General features: G+C 44.7%; 1 protein-coding gene across 3 annotated transcripts; it reads left to right on the forward strand.

The window, feature by feature from the left end:
- Window positions 1-1763: 1763 nt before the first annotated feature.
- LOC146584566 (tumor necrosis factor receptor superfamily member 1A-like) lies at window positions 1764-17888 on the forward strand. Of its 3 annotated transcripts, none has more exons than XM_085324666.1 (10): window positions 1764-1978; window positions 10206-10407; window positions 10711-10839; window positions 11162-11305; window positions 13514-13598; window positions 13917-13984; window positions 14212-14334; window positions 14658-14695; window positions 15563-15734; window positions 16274-17888. In XM_085324666.1, exons 1-10 carry the CDS (start codon window positions 1940-1942, stop codon window positions 16573-16575), a joined length of 1302 nt encoding a protein of 433 aa, XP_085180792.1. In that variant the 5' UTR covers window positions 1764-1939; the 3' UTR covers window positions 16576-17888. The 3 variants fall into 3 exon arrangements, with proteins under 3 accessions (XP_085180792.1, XP_085180793.1, XP_085180794.1); XM_085324667.1 differs by having other exon boundaries at window positions 15575-15734; XM_085324668.1 differs by lacking the exon at window positions 1764-1978 and adding an exon at window positions 3189-3384.
- The last annotated feature ends 286 nt before the right edge of the window (window positions 17889-18174 follow it).

The raw sequence follows: 18174 nt of genomic DNA on the forward strand, positions 1-18174 counted from the left end.
CTGTTCCCTATCACAAACTGATCCCTGAAAAAATACAGCTGCTGCAGCTGCTTCCATTCAYGGTCCCTTCTGTGTGTGACAGCTGGACCTTGAAGAAGCAAACAGCTGATTCGGATCATCTTTAGCAGCCAAGAAGTCAAGAGCAGATAACTAATATGCGCAACTCAAAAAATTGTGTCAAGAGCAGAAATAGTTCTAAAACCAGCAGGAGGGCAAGGTCTTAATGGACAACAAATAAAGCAGCCTTTATCATTTAGCCACTTATTTCTTACTCCGTGTAATTTTTAATGCTATCTTTAAAAGCATATATTAAAGCAGAGTTCATCCACAATGTTACATGCACCACGCTGTTAAATTACTTTGCATTATCAAAGCAGCTGTTTCATTAAAGTGTATAAAAGAAAATGTATCTTTTAAATACTACAGGATGAGAATATATATTCTACCTATTCTAGTTTTGATAGATACTACCTTTCTTAAAAGGTGTATGTGCTCACAAAGTAGTCATAATGTAAAGAGGTATTTTCTTACAACTACCTAATTACAGTTCCACATGAAATTGCAATAAAAGAAAGGAGGAAAGTTGAAACACTCATTTGTCAGGTAACTAAAATTCCTGGGAACCTCTTATATCTGACTCATTTTCTTTCTGTTTTATAATAGTTTTAGTCATGTGATACCATGAGTCATTTTTCTTCAGACTGTCCATCTGATTTTTTTAAGGAAGAACGGTAGTTGCAAATTAAGGTGTATATGAGCAAGAGTTTTATGTATCGTTGCATGTTCCAAGTGAATCAGGGCTCAGTATTTGAAGACATCACATAATTTTGTGGAATCAGTAGCAAATGCTGGTTTCAAGAAAGGTACTTGCCTGCCAATTTTAACAATACTTAACATTTCTGGATATGCAGGGCACTGCTAATCTTCAAAATTTGTCCACAGTCACTGTGTATACATGCCATGAGATGAGAACATTGTTAGCTTTGGAGTTAACTTTTTAAGACATTTACTAATTTATTTTTTTTATCAGTAGATTATTATTCGGGTCAAAGCTATCTTTAATAGTAGCTAACCCAAACTACAGGCATCATAGAAATCATTAGAACCCCAACAACTATTGCCAGCTTCCCGCTGTCCTCAGTGACACTGATACCACAATGACATTGATAATGACATTGCTGACATTCAGTAGCACTGATTGACGAAGCGTGAATCACTTTCCTCCACTATCTGCCCAGTAGCAGGATGTTCTCTAAATTCGCCAAGAACGTACTTTGAATTCGTGTTTGTTGGTACCAAAGAAATGGCAGATCTTGTCACAGACAACCCGTCCGTGGCTGAGATTGTTYCGTCGCTGCAGAAGTTAGCTTTGCAGGCTTGTATTTAGAACACACAACACTCGCTTCAGTCATGTTTTTGAAGGCTTTCTCAAACTCCGTGAAAGCTGGGAGATTTATTGGTTTTAAACTAACATGGTCAGTACAGGGAACACAGCCGTGATCCTAAAAAAAAAAAAAAAAAAAAAAAAAAAAAAAAAAAGCGTACAGCGCATTGTCACTGACTCCCAGTGAACTAAATCCTGCTTTCGGTGCTTGTGTTCTGGGTAACGGGGAGCCTCCCCGACGCATGCGGCGGGCCCCCCAAGGCGGAGCGGGCAGGGGGTCGGGGCTGGGCGTAGGGGGCGCGGCGGTGGGGCGGGGGGGGGGAGAGGGCAGGGAGCGCCGCGGGGCCGCCTCCCTCCCTCCCTCCCTGCCTGCTCGCCTGCTCTCACCGCCCTCTTTCCTGCCGCGGAGAGCAGCGAGGCGGCAGGAAGTTGGAGACGGGGTAGTTTCGCTCCGCGCTGCTCCGGCCGCGGCACGGCTGGGCTGGGCTGGGCTGGGCTGGGCGGCTTTTCTGCACCCGCGGAGCCTGCCATGGGGACGTAGCGGGCCGCGGAGCCATGCCCGGCCCGGCGCTGCCCCGCGGCTCGCTGGGGACGGTAAGCGGCGGCGGCGGGACCCCTGCCCTGCCGCCCCCGCGGGGGACGGACGGGACGGGACGGGACCGGGCTGCGCCCCGCCACCGCCGCGGAGGGAGGCGGCGGGATGCGGCGCTTTGGAGACAGGGAGAGCGGGAGGCAGCTCGCCGCCGCGGCTTCTCCGCTGCCACCGCGGGCGGGGCGCGGTGTGCTGGCCGGTCGCGGGGCTGCGGGGCGGCTCGGTGCCCGCCGCCGTTCCCTGGGGCTTGCGGGGGCAGCTCTCCCTCGCCGCCTCCTTTCCCTGGCAGGGCTCTCCATCGTTCCGGCTCTGCTGGCAGCTTGGCTCGCTCTTTCGGTTTCTGTCCCTGCGCTCTCCGAAGAGTCCGCTTCCATCGCGGCCGCCCCCGGTGCGGGGCCGRGGGGGGGAGTTGGGGGGGGCGGCGCAGCCATTTTCTGCCGCGGAGCGGGAGCCCCGGCGGGGGCCGCGGTCATGGCGGGGGCCGCTGTAACGGTCGCAGGAGCCGGTAGCCGGGCGGCCCCCGCCTTGGCTCCGGTCACCTGTTCGTTACGGAGCGGCCGAGGGATTAATCAGGCGGCCCCGGAGCTCCGCGGCTGGAGCGTGTGTGAGGGAGGGAGGGAGGGAGGGGGGCAGGCTCGGGCCCTCCCGGCGGGGTTTCCTGCCGCGGCGCCGGGGTGCTCCCCGCCTGCCGGCGGCGAGGTGCTTGCCTCGGCGGGCTGTTTCCGGGACTTGCTCCTGAGTCAGTGAAAACGCAGTCGGATTTACAGGAATCGGGGATGGCTTCCTGGAGTTAGCAAGGCGGCTTTTAACTCCTTAGCTGCGAGGACGCCGAGGCGAGCGCCGCTCCCGGCGCCCGCCGAGGAGATCGCGCCGGCGGACGGAGGGTGTCACCCCGCCGCCCGCGGGGCAGCCGCGCTGCCTGCCCTGCGCCGCCCCGTGCCCGTGCCCGTGCCCGTGCCCGGCCCGCCGCGCCGCGGCCCCTGCCGTGGGGGGCTGCGTGGATGTGGCGGCGTTGCTGGAGCAATAAAGGCTTTATTGCCGCGCTGCAGGCTTAAATATATATATATATATATATATATATGTTAGGGGTTGTCCATACGCCCCAAACCGTTTGTTAAAAGACAGGTTTTCCTTAAGTTTGTTGATAAGTTTTCTGTAGCCCTCCTGGGTGTCATAGGTCGAGAATTTTAAGCGATTCTTTGTAAYAGCGAGAATGACTTTTTCTTTTATTTTTTTTAAAGAGATTTGGAAATTTTATGAATTGTCTGACTGTTAGAGGGGAAAGACCACCCAGTAACAAGAGATAGGGGATAAAACTGGGAAGAGTAGAGGCGGCGTCAGTTCATGCTAACTACCACGATGATGCAGATCTGGCTCTACACGAGAGTGCACGAGAACTGTAATGTTGGTAAATAGTTAATTTGCTGACAAAAAGTTTTGACTACTTGAAGTTCCTTTCTTTTAGTTCCCCCCCCCCCCCCCCCCCCACTCTGGAGCTTTTGGAAACCAGGTAATAAGGTGTAGAGTACTCCTATTTCATAGTTTGAATTCTGCTGTTTTGCTAGTGTGAGATGCAGCTCTTAACTGTGGATCGCAGGATCTAGATAAGATACATCAGCCACAAAATGTGCAAAAACCACTGGGTTTTCCAATCTCGTGGTCTTCAAATAAGTGATAGACTGCAGGAAGGGTGGCCTTTAGTATGATTTTCTTTTTGGGGACTTTTTCATGCTTGCATATGGTCCCAAGTTCTCGATTACACCATATACTACAGACTATCTTTTTCATAAAATCATATTATTTTCTTCAGCTTTACAATTTGCATTCTGTGGTATGCCTTTTTGTCTTCCGTTTACTTTCCATATCCTCTACATTAGCCTTCCAGGCCTTTTTTACTTCCTTGATGGCTCCCTTTTAATCTTCTTATTCTTGCATGTTTCCTCTGATTCTTAAGAATTTCCTGTAATTCCTTTCTTTGTAATTTTTTCTTTTTGCATGTCCTTAACCTCATATCCCCTGTTYGCTTATGTGTCCCGTAACTTTCGCAGAGGGGGAAAGAAAGACCACTGTTGTCCCTAAAGTCAGTGTGCTTKCTGTCTCATTCTGATAATTTATAATGGCAGTCCCACTCTTATGAGGAAAAAGGACAAAATAGCTGTAAGGGTGCTTCTGGCTTGGTTTAGTTTGAAGGTAAAGGGAGGAGTTGCAATTTTAAAGTTAGAAGCCATATTATATAAAAATTGAAAACCAAGCCAGTAAGTTCATTGTAAGAATGGCTTGGTCTAGTATCTTCCTTCCGACAGTGATCAACAGGAGATGTACCAAGGTTTTTAKAATTGGGCAAGCATGCAGTAATGAAAAATAAATATTCTTCCCCAGCTTACAGGGATCTGTAAGAATTTCTGAATCAAAATGATGCCTTGTATTTAGGATCTCTGAGTATGTTTYTCTGCTGTCGATGGATGTGATTACTTTTGGAAGCCAGGCATGCTGCCGGCAGCCCCAACGCTTCTTGGCAAGGAGTCCCGCACCTCAGTTGAGTGTTGGCTAAAACAGTACCTCGCCGTATTTGTTTTGAACCTGCCTCCTGCTTGTTTTCTGTGCTTCATTTTGGAAGAGASAGAGAATAGCCATCCCACTGCATCTTCTTCCTGGCATTTGTGACGTTAGGGCCCTGTGTAGTATCCTCTGCTTGGTTCTCTCTTTTGCAGACCAATGTTTTTAATCATTCCTCTTCTGGCAGCCGTTCTGTACCACTGGTCAGTCTTGCTGCCTTTCTCGGTATCTTTTCTGGGCTAACCGTGTTCTTTTAAGGATTGAGGAGCTAGAACTGCGTTCAGTACTCAATGCATGTGTTCATTATGAATTTATACATTGGCTTAACTATTTTCTATTTTGTACTCAGAGCCTTTCCTAATAACTCCTTGCATTTGAGTGCATCTCCAATTGCTTTGTCCAACCAGGTTACCTCCATTTTTGTCTGCTTATTAGTCTAATTTTATACTTTTTATGACTGACTGACTTCTAGCCAAGTGAGACACGATCTTATCTGCACCTATGACAATTTCAACTACTTTATAATTAAGTTCTCATAGGTATTCATTCTCATCAGTTTGTATGCATTTCCTTTTTAAGTAGTCCTTGTATTCCATTATTATTTAGAGTAGAAAATTTTGTCATCTAACTCCTTAGCTGTTTCTTTCTTTAGTCATTACAAAATGGCTTTGCTTTTATTTGGGACAGATGTCTGGTATTCTGTTCCATATTCTTGGCCTTGTCCCTTGGATAACTGAGTATTTTCTTCCAGTTCTTGGTAACACAGGCCTTTCTCTTGCAGTCTTCAGAGCGTTAGGATAGAAAGAGTATCTTAAAACAATATCACTGCRTGTTTTCTATTAAAACTAGCAGAAATCTGTCAGTTCTGATGAGTAGAGTTCAGCATGGGACACTTGTCTAAATCCTTAAAAAAAAAATCACATAGTGTAGCAGCGAGCTGCCAAAGTGGGYTGCTAGAGGCAGTGGCCTCGCAGGGTGGGATCAAGTGCCCAGCTTGACAGCAGCTCCTCAGTGAAGGGTGGCGGCCTCGGCCTCGGGGTCCGTGTAGCTCTTGCTCCTGCTGCCCTCTCGTTCAGGGCTGCGCAGCCGCACTGCCGGACTCAGCCTGTGCCCCTGCTGCCAGCCCCGGAGGGTGCGTGCAGGCGTGTGCACGCGCGCTTGGGGCCCTGACGTAGTGTTCACTATGGAGTCCTTTAATGAAAAAAATTAGAAAGTTAATTTCTCSTAGTTGCAATCGCTTCCTGATTGCTTCCTGGCTTTTTTCTTTTTATTTTCTTTTTTTTTTTACTCTTTTCCTTGTCTGTATTAATAAAAAATAAGCACTTTTATGCACATACACGTGCACATGCACACACACATATTCACATGTGCATGCATTTTATAATGTGAAGTTTACGRTCTTTGAAAATAAATCACTTTTTTTTTCTAATAAGATTTTATAAGGTCCTTCTCCATCGTGTGAAAGCTATTGTCTGTCTCCTGGTTTTAGGTGAGGGCTCAAATAAAGTACTCCAGCATCTAATGTTCATAAAATGGAGGATTATTTATGGTGATAGCTCTTGTATCCTTCCTTTGACCTTTCCAGGTTTTAGCGAGCAGTGAGAAAAGCTTCCTGTAAATGTTGCTTTAATATATGTTTCTCAATGTTTAAAGCAGAAGTACTGGTTTCACGTGCCTCTCTTGATATTGAACTAAAAAATGTGAGCCTTGAAGAGCTTTTGATAATAGCTGAAGCAATCAAAGAACCTAAGGGAATCTTGTATCCTAATTTTTCCATGGTTCATTAGTCTGAGAGGGATCTCTGCTTCCTTCCAAACTCTCTAATGACTCATCAAAAAGAATAACAGATTACCGATATGTAGATTACTTGTGCGTTGGTGTATACCATGTCAAACTCTTAAGCAAAGGACAGTTTCACACTTTCTTAAGAAACATTTAAGAAATTCTAGTGACTTGTAATGCCTTTTATTTGGAGATACGTAATTAGTTTACAAAATGAATTTGCAAAATGGGAGCTTATCTTCTTGAGAGAGAAGCAACTGCATAAATTGTTAGGGTGGGAAATATTTCATTACATGAAAAAATACGTTAAATACATACAAAACAGGAGTAAGCCTCCTAACCACAGCTCCGTGCAGGGAGGGGAATGGAAACAGGCCTGGGAGGACCAGGCAGTGCAAGGCTGAGCTGGACAGGGCAGATGATACAGGGCTGCGGCGTTTGGTGTTACCTAGCCTTGCGGGGGCTGATACCATTGCCTTCCGTTGTGCTCTGTTTCAGTTGCAGTACTTTCTCTCTCCCAGGCCTTGAAACAGTGATCTCAAATACCTCTTCTTATTTCCCCATTTCCCGCCCCCCTATTTTTGTCTTTTTTGCCTCTTGTTTTCTTCACTCGTAGTTTCTTCCCTTAACTTACTCTGCATTGGTGTCACCCCCTCCCCCTTGCAGGTCTCTCTCTGTGCACGGTCCAGCGAGGCAGGAGCAGCAGTAGCAGGGATGTGAATCGTATTGGCGGCAGCACCTCAAGCRTATTTGAGGCTGAAGATGGTACAGGGGCTCCTAACTTCTGCTTCCACTGCAAAAATTTTGCGTAGAAAGGCTTGGGGGCTTGTGCAGCTTTTTTTTGTTATAGCTATCAGCCTGGAGGTGCTTTGGGGATGGAAAAAGGAGCTGGAGTTGCTTCCCGCTAATGCCAGGAATGTGCCGGTTACCTAGCTGTCACCCCAATGAGTGGAATAATTTAAGGAAACGGCATTCTTGTCTTCATCTTCAAGATCTTGTTTATTTCTGCAGCAGTTTCAGAGGGGAAGCCTAGAGTTTCTGCTGACTCTTTTTTCCTGGGCAGTCCCCGCTAAAAAATGTGAATCACCGGTGTGCATGATGTGGTTTGGTGGTTTGAATTATCATTTGCCATGGTAAATACTTGCTGTCCGCTGTTCTAAACAGCACTGGTTAGTGGGTACTCACTCCTCCTGACGAGTGTAATCCGAACGTCGCGTTGTGAATCTGACGGTGGGAAATCACTTTATTCACTAAACATTGCCTTAGTGAGTTGTTATTTATGATGAAGGGCTTCAGTGCTTGATATGCTTCTGTATTTCCTGAATTCTGTGGAGTTTATCATGGGTATAAAGTAGCATAACTGCTTGATGGTTTAGGGAGCTAAGATGGTGGTGGTGGAGGTTGTTGGTGTTTTTTTTTTTTTTTCCTGTGTGAGTGATTTTTCTGGAAGGCCAAGTCGTTGGTTGTAAGTCACTTGTGGTCTGTGACTCTTTGTTGTGCCTTAGATCTTGATCAGCAATAATGAATGTGTTAATTCTGGCATGATTACACTTAAAGCCGTGCTTTCGCTTAATCTGAATCACTGAAAATGCCTCTCTGGTTTTCTTTTGTGCTTGGAGATGTATCTGAACCATCTCATGTTTCTGGCTTGATATCTTCCACGCTTTCCTCTGTTTATATTACTGATCTAGTTGACTTCTGGGCCAGCTGTATATTCCCATGTTGGGAATTAATTATTGGCTGCAGCAGCAAGTTTTTCTTTTTCTTTTCCTTTTTTTAATTGTTACTGTCAGACCATCTGCGTGAATGATCTTTCACCCATTTTCCTGCAAAGCAAAGCATTTGCAAGACTGTCAGCTGCTGAAGTGAGTTTTCTTTCTTACCAACTTACTGTTGGAGCAATCGCTCTGTTGTTGGTGAATTAATTCCTCAAGTGATAGTTACTTAAATACCTGCTCGCTCTTCCCCACCCTGTTCAGTTTTAGCAACTGATGTACAAAATATGTTCTCTGTATGTCATAGTGCTCTGAAATTCTTGAAAAACTAGTTTCTTTCTTTGTCAGAGTTGGAAACTCCTACCCTTTCTGAGGTTTGCAATAGCTTGTGTGTGCCTAACTTTTCCCCCAAACCTTTAATTTTGAGAGGGAAACAGGAGAGCACAGAGCTGTCACAGCCACCTCATTCAGCATATCCTTTCTTACAATTGCAACCACAGAATTGGTATCAGCATTGTGGTTTACCCTTACTGGTTTACTTTTCTTTTGTTACATCTCTCCTAGCTGAAAAAAGCAAAAAGAAAACGAACCCCTGAGCTATGCCTGTATAACTAGACCTTACAGCTTTCAAAAAAGAAAGCTAGGAAAACACTATAGTGCAGTGTAATAAAACTGTGTGAGATCTCATGGAAGGGAGGTTTCAAAAAACGTGAGTTGATTTTTATGCATTCACATGACCTGATGCATAGATTTAATTAGCTCACACACTCAGCAGCACACTTAGAGGCACCAGGATGCGTGTATCCTGATGGTGTGGCCAGGATCATTTGCGTGCAATGCAGARCGCAAGGGATGCCAGCTGATGAGTCCTTATCACTTCTCTAGGGTTCTTGATTGCCAACGGCAAACTAGTTTCTGGACAACTCTTTTATACCTTTCAGGGGTCACCAGCTGGTAGAGACTGGGCTGCTACTTTAGAGTCTTGCTGACTTCAGGCTCTGTAAAACTTAAGCCAGGTTGTTGCATGTTTTATTTTTTTTTCCTCATGTTTGAATGCACGTTTGAAATACATGGCTATGATTCTGTTTTACTGCTGGACCAGTGGGGAAAGGAACGGGGGAAAGGAATCATATATATGGTATGCTGCAATATTGTTGCCATCCTCTTGGTGTCGGGATGCAGGGTCTTCTGCTGGTGAATCATCGTGCTGCAGTCCTACCAGTGTGTGGGCCTTGACATAAACAGTGCATTTCTCAATTTCGCTGCTGGGAATGGTGTCCTGAGAACAGCGTCCAGGGAATGGTGTACTTCATGATCAGTACAGGCCGTTTTTTTAACCATTTGCCTGCTCTTCCTTTTAGTACACACACATGTATTTACATACATACTACAGTCACACCAATCATAATATTTCTGTTAAAATTCTCTACAACAGTCATCTCCAAAATTAAAAATAACAAGTAAAGCTTAAAGGGGGGGAAAAAGTAGAATGAATGTACATTTTTTTTGTAGTAGTAGTAGGCTATTAAAAAAAGAAATAGAATGTACTTTTTTTTTGTAGCAGGCTAATCAGACTGGAAGTTAATAGCTTCAGTTAAAAAGAAAAAAAGATATGGTTCAAAAGGGAGAAGTTAAAAACCTAGCTTTCCCACTTTTCCTCTAGGACAGGCTTCCTTGGGAAAAGTTTTGGAAGCTTTGCTTTGCATACAATGAGTTTTTTTTTTTTTTAATTCCAAACTTCTCCTCTGTTTTATTTATTCATTAGAAATGTAAGCATTGGATGTGTTTGTCTCTCTGGAAATGTTTCTAGATTGAGAGTCTTCCTGTGTTCCTTAATAAAAGCATTCCTTTGCTCTTGAGTAACTTTCCTGCAAGCTGCAGCATTTTCAAGGCATTTTGGCCATAAATCATACCTCATTTGCTTTATATGCAGTCAGCTTGTCATAGAGACCATTGAACGGCATATTAATAACACAGATGACAGATATGGCTTCAAAATTATTTTTTTCTAAATAACCTCCCCCCACGTTTTTGTCAGGTGAAGGTCCTGGTCAAGTCAAATGAACTCACTGTAATGATAGGATTGACTTGTCGGTGCTGAAGTCAACTGTGCAGTCTGCCAGGGCATGTGAGTTTTGCTCACCTTGTTCCTTTCTGTGTCTCCATTTGTTTACAGGTGATCCTAACATTTGTTTGTGTGTTGACTGAGGAATCTATAGAAATTGCTCCAGTGCCATATACGCTGCAAGCTCGTCACGTAGCTTTGGATGGAAGAGACCCCTTTAACCCCTTCAGGAGAGAAAAGAGGCAGGTGCAGTGTCAACTAGGACAATACCTACATCCCAGAGAGACCCACTGCTGTATGAGGTGCCATGCAGGTACATTACAGTAAAATAATTAGAGCAATAGTGACTTTTGCCTGACACCTTCACATGTCCTGCACTTTCAAGCTGTCTTGGTCCTGCTCAGTGCTGCTTTTCTTTGGTAGTAGTTTTTACCCAGAGAAATTCTTATTTCATATCTCTTCTTCCCTTAGTGCCTTTCACACTGGTGAGATGAAGTATACCCTGTCCTTTTGCCATCAACTCTAATGTTTCTCTGAGGAATCTGTGCCTTCTGTTGACCCAAAGACAAAAGTGTTTGTTCCCCTGTGAGATCACTTTCAAGTGGTTCTTTTGCAGGTACCTACAAGGTAAAAGACTGTGAACGGCCTGACCAGGCACCCATCTGTCTTCCATGTGCTAATGGCACCTTCACAGCTGTGGATAATACCATGTCTAAATGTTTCCAGTGTACACAGTGCCGTTCAGGTGAGTCATCTAACAGGACCTGTGAAAAGTTGTTGGTGGTGGAGGGAGAGGGGCTGGAGAGGGTGACAATATGAGTGAGGGAAGAAGGTTGAAAAAGTAAGCAACTGAGTAGACACAAGAAGAATGTATGGAAAAGGATTGGGGACAGCAGGAATGAGGGTTAGAAATTTAGTAAACTTCAGTTAGAGGCAAAATTTGCAGGCCTTTTTGTCTTTCTCCTGGAAAAATAACAAGGGAAGGGAATAGCAATATTGGTCATCATAATGGGTGTCTCAGCTGAGGATGAGAGAGGAAGGTGATCATTTTTTGTTTCTTTTTTCAGATTTCCAGCAGATAGTAGAGACCCCGTGCACCCCAAAGCAAGATACTGTGTGTGGCTGTCGGAAGAATCAGTATCAGGTTGGCCTGCTTGATCTCTTCCTGTGTAGGAACTGCAGCACATGTGTCAATGGGATTATTGCCAACTGTAAGTATGGCACAGATATGGCTCTAGTATAGACATAAGTACAGGCAGCTGCTGCTGGAATAGACTTTGGGAGCCCTCTCTGCACTGCAACCCCTTGCCCTGAAGTGATTTTATTTTCAGAACAATTTTTACTCCTTTTTATCTGGCCTCTTTCTCCAGAAGGATTTTATCATTTTTTGCTTGCCTTGGCATCAATCCCTCTTTTCTGTCACAGGTTTTACCTTCTTTCTGTCCTTGAATGTTTTCTCTTGGCTGTTGAGGAAAGTTTTTACTTAATTTCAATACCTCTACTTGCCTTGCATGTATTGAAGCAAGGTCTTGTGTTCGAGAGCAGATTTCCTGCTTGCCTTCCTTTTTTGTCTTTGTGTGGATATTTTTCCCAGTGCCCTGAAGGAATTTCACTGCATTTCATTCACCAACTACTGGAAGGACCTTAAAAATTGTATGAGCATACACTTCGTTCATACAATCACTGAAAGTTTTAGGTTGGGAGAGACCTCTGGAGGATATCTAGTCCAGCTCAGTTTTGAACATCCTCAAATAAGGTGATTCCCCGTTCTCCCTGGGTATCTGTTCCAGTGCCAAACCATCTCGGGAACAAAAAAAATCTCTATATCCAGTTGAAATTTCCTTTGTTGCAACTTGTGTCCATTGCCTCTTGTACTTTGTCTGGCCACTCTAAGAAGCTGGCTTAGTCTTCTCTGCAAGTCCCTTACCCTTCACTCCATGTGTACAGGAAGACTACTGCTATTGTTATTATTATAGGAAGACTGCATTTTTTATGCCCTGGTTTGATGCCTTTCCCTCTTGCCTTATGCTACACCTCCATCTTCTGCCCAGATCTGCAGCCATGTTAATTTTTCTGATTATTTCTGTGACTTAGATGTTTTATGTTTTTTTTTTGTTTTGTTTTGTTGTTGTTGTTTTTTGTTCTTTCCTCACTTCCCCACTCTTGCTGTAGAAATGTGTGTCATGTGGAAATGTAGAGCTCTGATTCACAAGTTAGGGATATCACTGTTTCTAATGTCCGAAAGTGCCACTGGTCCTAGTGCCCAGGTGAACCACTTGTCAGTCAGTTGCTGAGCCACCACAATATACGGTACAGTGTTTTAAAGTAAAAAGCTGCCCAGCTAATGCCAGAAGGTACCCAGTGGCACTTCTTCATCACTACTGTGATCTGAGAGAAGTACCCATGTTAGCTGTCCCAAACTGTATGATCTCTGTTCAGGAATCGAAGCTCCTAGCCCCTGTGCTACCTTCCACCTTGCTCTGTAGTATAATTCTGTACATGTCCCTTAAATGCTCCTCACCTTGATGTCCAAATACTATTCTTCCTTTTCTGAAACTTCTGCTTCTCCTGTCCACTTCGACATCTCTTTMCCTACCTAGTATGACTTCTACTGTCTCACAGGTGAATGCCTTCCCCCTGGTGCTTAGTGATTTTTCTCTGTCACAATCTCAACGCTCATCCTCAGGAGTCACTGTCTTACTTTGTCCTTAAGCAATTTCATCCCCTCTTGTCTGGTGTAGAACTGTTTTAGTCCTGTCCCTCACTTAATGCACAAAGCATCCTGCTTATTCTAGTGCCTTTTTATCACCCCTCATGTAATTTATGTCCTTCACCCACTTCTCTTAAGTTGTCTGTTCCCTCCCACACCTGTTTTACCCAATTTCCATCCTGTGACTTGCTTAGAAGCAATAGCTTCTCCATTTCTTTCCGCTTCCGTTCACAGCAGAACATATCACAGTAGCGAATGTGTGTGTCCCGTGTCTTGAAGTGATTTCTTGCTGCCCTGAACTGACTTCCTCACTAGTCTCAGCTGCTCAGGAACCACTTCTCCCTCAGCTTTGCCTGACTAAAGTGATTTCCCCTTCCTGTCACACTTGAACTAGAGTGACTTTTCCCCTCATTTGCACTAGAACTACTTTTGTCCTTCAGCCCAATCTCAGCTGCACTGCATTTTTTCCCCCTTTGTCAGACTCTGCAAAGGTTCCTGACCTACCAGGACAGTGATACCCTTACTTTTTTTTTTCCCCCCTCTCCCTGTCCCCAAACACAGACTGAGTCCTCTTTCTTCTCTCCAGCTGTAGTTCTCCGGTCTTAAAGTGAGATTATCTTCCACTCATCTCTGAGTGAATTCCCCTCCCCCCCCTTTTTTTTCCCTTCTCTGTCCTATCTACAGCAACATCTTCCTGTTTTCTCTACAGGCTCAAAAAACAGAGACACAATATGCAGGTGTAAGCCTGGATTTTTCCTGACATTTAGTAGTAACATTTGCAAGCCTTGCAACAGGTGAGTTTTTGTCTCTGTATGCCTCTTTGCTGAGTAGGAGAGACAGCAGACACCAGCCTAACAGTGCAGTGAATGAATTTTCCTCAGAGATCTGTTCATCTTGACGTAACTTCCCAAAATATGAGCCTTCCTGAGGAATGGGGTCCCCCCACTAGCCTTCTCCATGCAGGCATCAAAACACTAAGAACAACACTTTTGGTAGGCACTGTGCATGTCTCTGCTTTGCTGGCTCAGGTTGAACTGTCTGTTCCTTAGAATTGTTGCAAATGCCTTTTGTCTCGTTCCACACGTGCTCAGATCTCTGATGTGCTCTTTCAGCTGCCTTGAAGAAGAATGCCTGCAGTGTCATAGCCCAGTGTCTACCTCACCGACTCCGTCTGGTCTGCGTGAGTACTGGGGAAACTGAGGGACAGTGGAATCTCTTCAATGTGTGCTTTTGTTTTGTCAGCCCCTTCTGTCGACCTGCTACTGCTTCCTCTACTCTCCCAAGCCAGTATAACTTCTTTTTCTCATTACCAACTGCACGGGTTCGCTTCCTTATCTTTTTCTAGCATTTACATTTACCTCTTCCTTTCTCATTCACTCACTCGTTTGCCTTCTTTGTTTTGTTCAGATGGCAGCCTCGTCCTTGGCATCATCGTTGCGATATTTTTAGTTATCTCTGTCTTCTACGTTGTAAATAAAGTGGTGAAGGTGGTGCATAAAAATGGCATAGCTTCTTCTTTTTACTCCTGTGGTGAGTATAGCAAACTATACACTGATACTAATTGGGATGGACATCACAGTGCGTGTGAGGGAAACGGTGGGATCCCATTACTCTGCTTTGGTGCAAAGCCAGAGGAACATGAATAGTCAACGGCTAAGCTTACTGGTGCAATTCTTGCAATTCTGCATCCACACCCATGCTGTGCCTGGAAGTGCATGTGAGCTCATTGCTAAGAGATGGGCATTTTGCTGTAAAATCTTGTGAGGTCAGGATTGTGAATAGCTGCTTTCCTGTCTTCTCTGGGAAGAGAGGAAGTGAAAATAATTTATGTCTCTTTTTTTTTTTCTTTAAAGTTCCTTTGCCGCAGACAAGCAAGGAACCAGCATCTGAGGTAAGACAGTAGGTACAAGAGCATCTCCTCTACTTTTAGATTTTAACCATGTGAACCTGGGGTCCAGAGTAACTTTGTTCCCTGGGGGCTCTTTTCAAGGCTTGTACTTTCAAATAAGCTGATTAATAGGGCTGTTTAACGTGAGCCTTTTATTTTAGAGGATGGAGCCATTATATTTTGTTTCCTCTCTACTAGTGGGTGCTTTTCAAACTCCTGGCTTTGTGCTCTTTTCCTTCTGAATGCAATTTTTCAGACATCTGTTCCTCAGTCCTTTTTTTCTCCTTACATATCACAAGCTGAGAGAATTTAACTCATTGAATTTCACTTTATATCTTGGCTCCACAAGCCTTCCATTGCTGCTTTTCTCAGGTCCAATATTGTTCTGCAGTTGAGAGGGCCCAGGCAATAGCCAAGGTGGTGATCCTGCAACCTTGTGGTGAAGGATGATGGAAAGGTGGCAAATGAAGCTTCTGGAATAGCAATGAATCAGGCTTCCAGTCTGATGTTTAGAGCGGTGTTTTGGAGCATGCATGCATGATGTTTAGAGTGATGTTTTGGAGCACAGGGCCTGGCCTCATGTTGCTGCTAGGGGATTGCACCAGGTTGGTTGTCTTCAGCCTGATTCAATTTTGCACAAAGTACTTCTTCCAGATTGCCGTTTTCTGATTCCAAAAGAGCTGAACTCCTCAGTTTATGCTGGAAAGAAATGTTTGGTGTCTTGTGCTCAAGCAAGCCATATAGGAAGGATTAAAGCCTCAACACTTGTTCCACAGCTATCTTTGCTACATTTTAGTATATAAAAGTACTGGTTCTTTACAGAAGACAGGTGCATTGTGTTGCTATGGAGTGATGCCAAAGTAAAAACAGTATCTTTTTCAGGTTGAGGTAAAAAGAAATGTGACTTCCATCCTTCTTCCGGAATCCCAGAAGGAAACAGTTTTGTTAGTGAATGCAGCACCACCATCAGCATCAATGCCACAAAGTTCACAGGAGCTACCAGATTGTGTCAGACCTGCCAGGAAGACACAGCTTCCAGACAGTGAGTGAAACTCCCCCATCCCTCCCTAGGCAAACTAAAACTTGGCCTTGCAGATCTGGCTAAGAGTATGTATGAGAAACTCTGCCAGGTGTACCTGACATGTATATGCTTCAGGTGCAGCACAGTGCAAAGGCAGAAGCAGGCCCAGAGCCTGTATATGCTAAACATCTGCAGGTGGCCCACCTGCTGCTTTTTTACTTGCCAGCATCAAGGCATGTCAGGAATATGTCATATGTGCCGACATGCTGTCAGTCTAATGCCTCTGGGATGGCCCCCTGAACAACTTTTTTGCAGGAATGTGTGGAAGCAAGGGCCCTGTTGCATGCATGCTTAGCTCTGCTCATAACCTTGCACAAGAGAATATGGAAGTAACGCACTGTTGGTTAGTAAGAGTGAGTCTCAATGTTACTTACGTTTGTCTGTGTGACTATTCAGTAGAAGACCTGAACAGGAGAGGGTAAGGCACTGCCCAGTCGTGGATTGTTCACAACACTCTTCAGGCTGCAGAATTCTGGTTCTTACACTTTTTCTTCTCTCAGATCCAGCTATTCTGTACACTGTGGTGGATCATGTGCCGCCATCCCGGTGGAAAGAATTTGTGAGGCGTCTGGGGCTGAGTGACTGTGATCTGGAACGAATTGAGATGGAGCATCGSCGTATGCGAGATGCCCAGTATGAAATGCTTAGACTGTGGAAATTGCAGATGGGCCATTCAGCAACTGTGGAACGTATAAGCTGTGTCCTCAACCAGATGGAGCTGAGTGGTTGCAGTGAAGCTATTCAAGAGGCGTTGCCAAACCAGAACTGTCTTCAACCTTGCAGCCTCCACAGCCATCCTTAATCAACTTCTGTTTTAGTTCCCCTTGCTATGTCTGTTAGGAGGATCGTAACTCCCTTCCTTTTGTTTCTTCCTTTTTCCATACTTCCCCCCCCCCTCTCTCTCTAAATCTTCTCAAGTGGGTTTGTTGGAAGCAGCAACAGATAATGCTAGAGAAAGGTTGTGGTTTGGTTGTCAACCATCACATTGTTCAACACTTTCAAGCGAGGAGAGATCTCTACAACAAGCCCTTTTCCAAAAGGGGAAAGTACCTTTTAAAGGAAGTGGTGTGTAGACTCTGACCAAGGTGCAAAGGGGAAGTTGGAGTGCTATGTGACTTCATAGCTCAGCTACTCCACGGACAATTTGCTGCTGAAAAAGGTGCCTTCATCGCAATGTGGCAGGTTAACAGTAACAGTGGAGTGACTTGGCTGAGCTGGCTTTTCAAATGGTAAAGTATCCACTTTTTGCAGATCTGTTTTTCTGCAAGATCAGATAATTGAACTGGCTCACATTGCAGCCCTTTGATTGCTAAATCTGACTCAAGGGAAGTGGAGGGAGGACATGCCTATTTCTGGGAGTGGGTGAAGATTGCCCCCTGTTGGTATTAGCACGTTATCAAATTGGCTTTGCTGCAGGTCAGCCTGCACCTTCAGCCCTCTTCCTGTGGCAAAAGAGTAATGGAGATTTGGAAATGGTAGCCCTGTGAGAAATAGGAAGATGCCCTTTCCACACTCCCCATTTCCCTCAGGTTCAAGAGGAATGATTACAAGCCAGTGGGTCAGTTGTGAGGTTGGTGCTTTTTCTCAAGTGCTTTTCTGCACCTTGAAACCGTGTTAGCATTAACAAAACACTTGCCTATGTGTTTGTCCAAGTGCAGGAATGGGAAAGAATGCGTATGTGTGTGAATGAGAAGGTACCTATGTACCTGATAGCATGAGCTGTCTGCAAATCTGTGCTTGCCCGGATGTCAGTAGGCTTGTGTCCACCTGCTTATCTATCTCCTGAGTGACGTGCTGAATCTGATCTAACTGCAAATGGGACTGTGTATATATAATTTTTTAGCAACTGTTGAATAACTTCACACTACTTCCAAGACTCCATCCTGTGAGTGCCACTTGCGTATAAGAGACGTGTTGTATACCATCTCCGGGCTTACATCACTGCTTTTTTATAGGTATTACCCTGGAGGAAGCAGAAGTAGCAAAAAGCAGTTAGCCTGGGTGAGGTGCAGGTCATCCACACACTTGTGAACATGGATTGTTTTTAGTTTCTTGTTTCTAGGCCGGAGAGTTGTAAATACACTAAGTGCTCTGAAATAAAATCCTTATTTTTAACTTTGTCTCCATTTTGGTTTTGTTCATGTCATCTCCTAGGGCTGGAGTGGGGGCAGAGTGTGGGGAAAAACTTASATGTGTTGAGAGTGGTGGGATTTTGGGCAGGGGAGAAGAAGGCTCTGAACTTTTGTAGATAAAACTCAGCTGCCCTTAAGTCACAGGAAACTAGCTGAGGGCAGGAAATAGGACTGAAAACAGGCCCACTTGCAGGTCTTTTCAGATATTTGAGATTCAAATGGGATGCTAGCATGTTTTAAATGAATTTTTAAACAACACACAATGAGTC

This window comes from Rhea americana, unplaced genomic scaffold, assembly GCF_003343005.1.
Source record: "Rhea americana isolate MKP2758 unplaced genomic scaffold, rheAme1 scaffold_92, whole genome shotgun sequence".
Lineage (NCBI taxonomy): Eukaryota > Metazoa > Chordata > Aves > Rheiformes > Rheidae > Rhea > Rhea americana.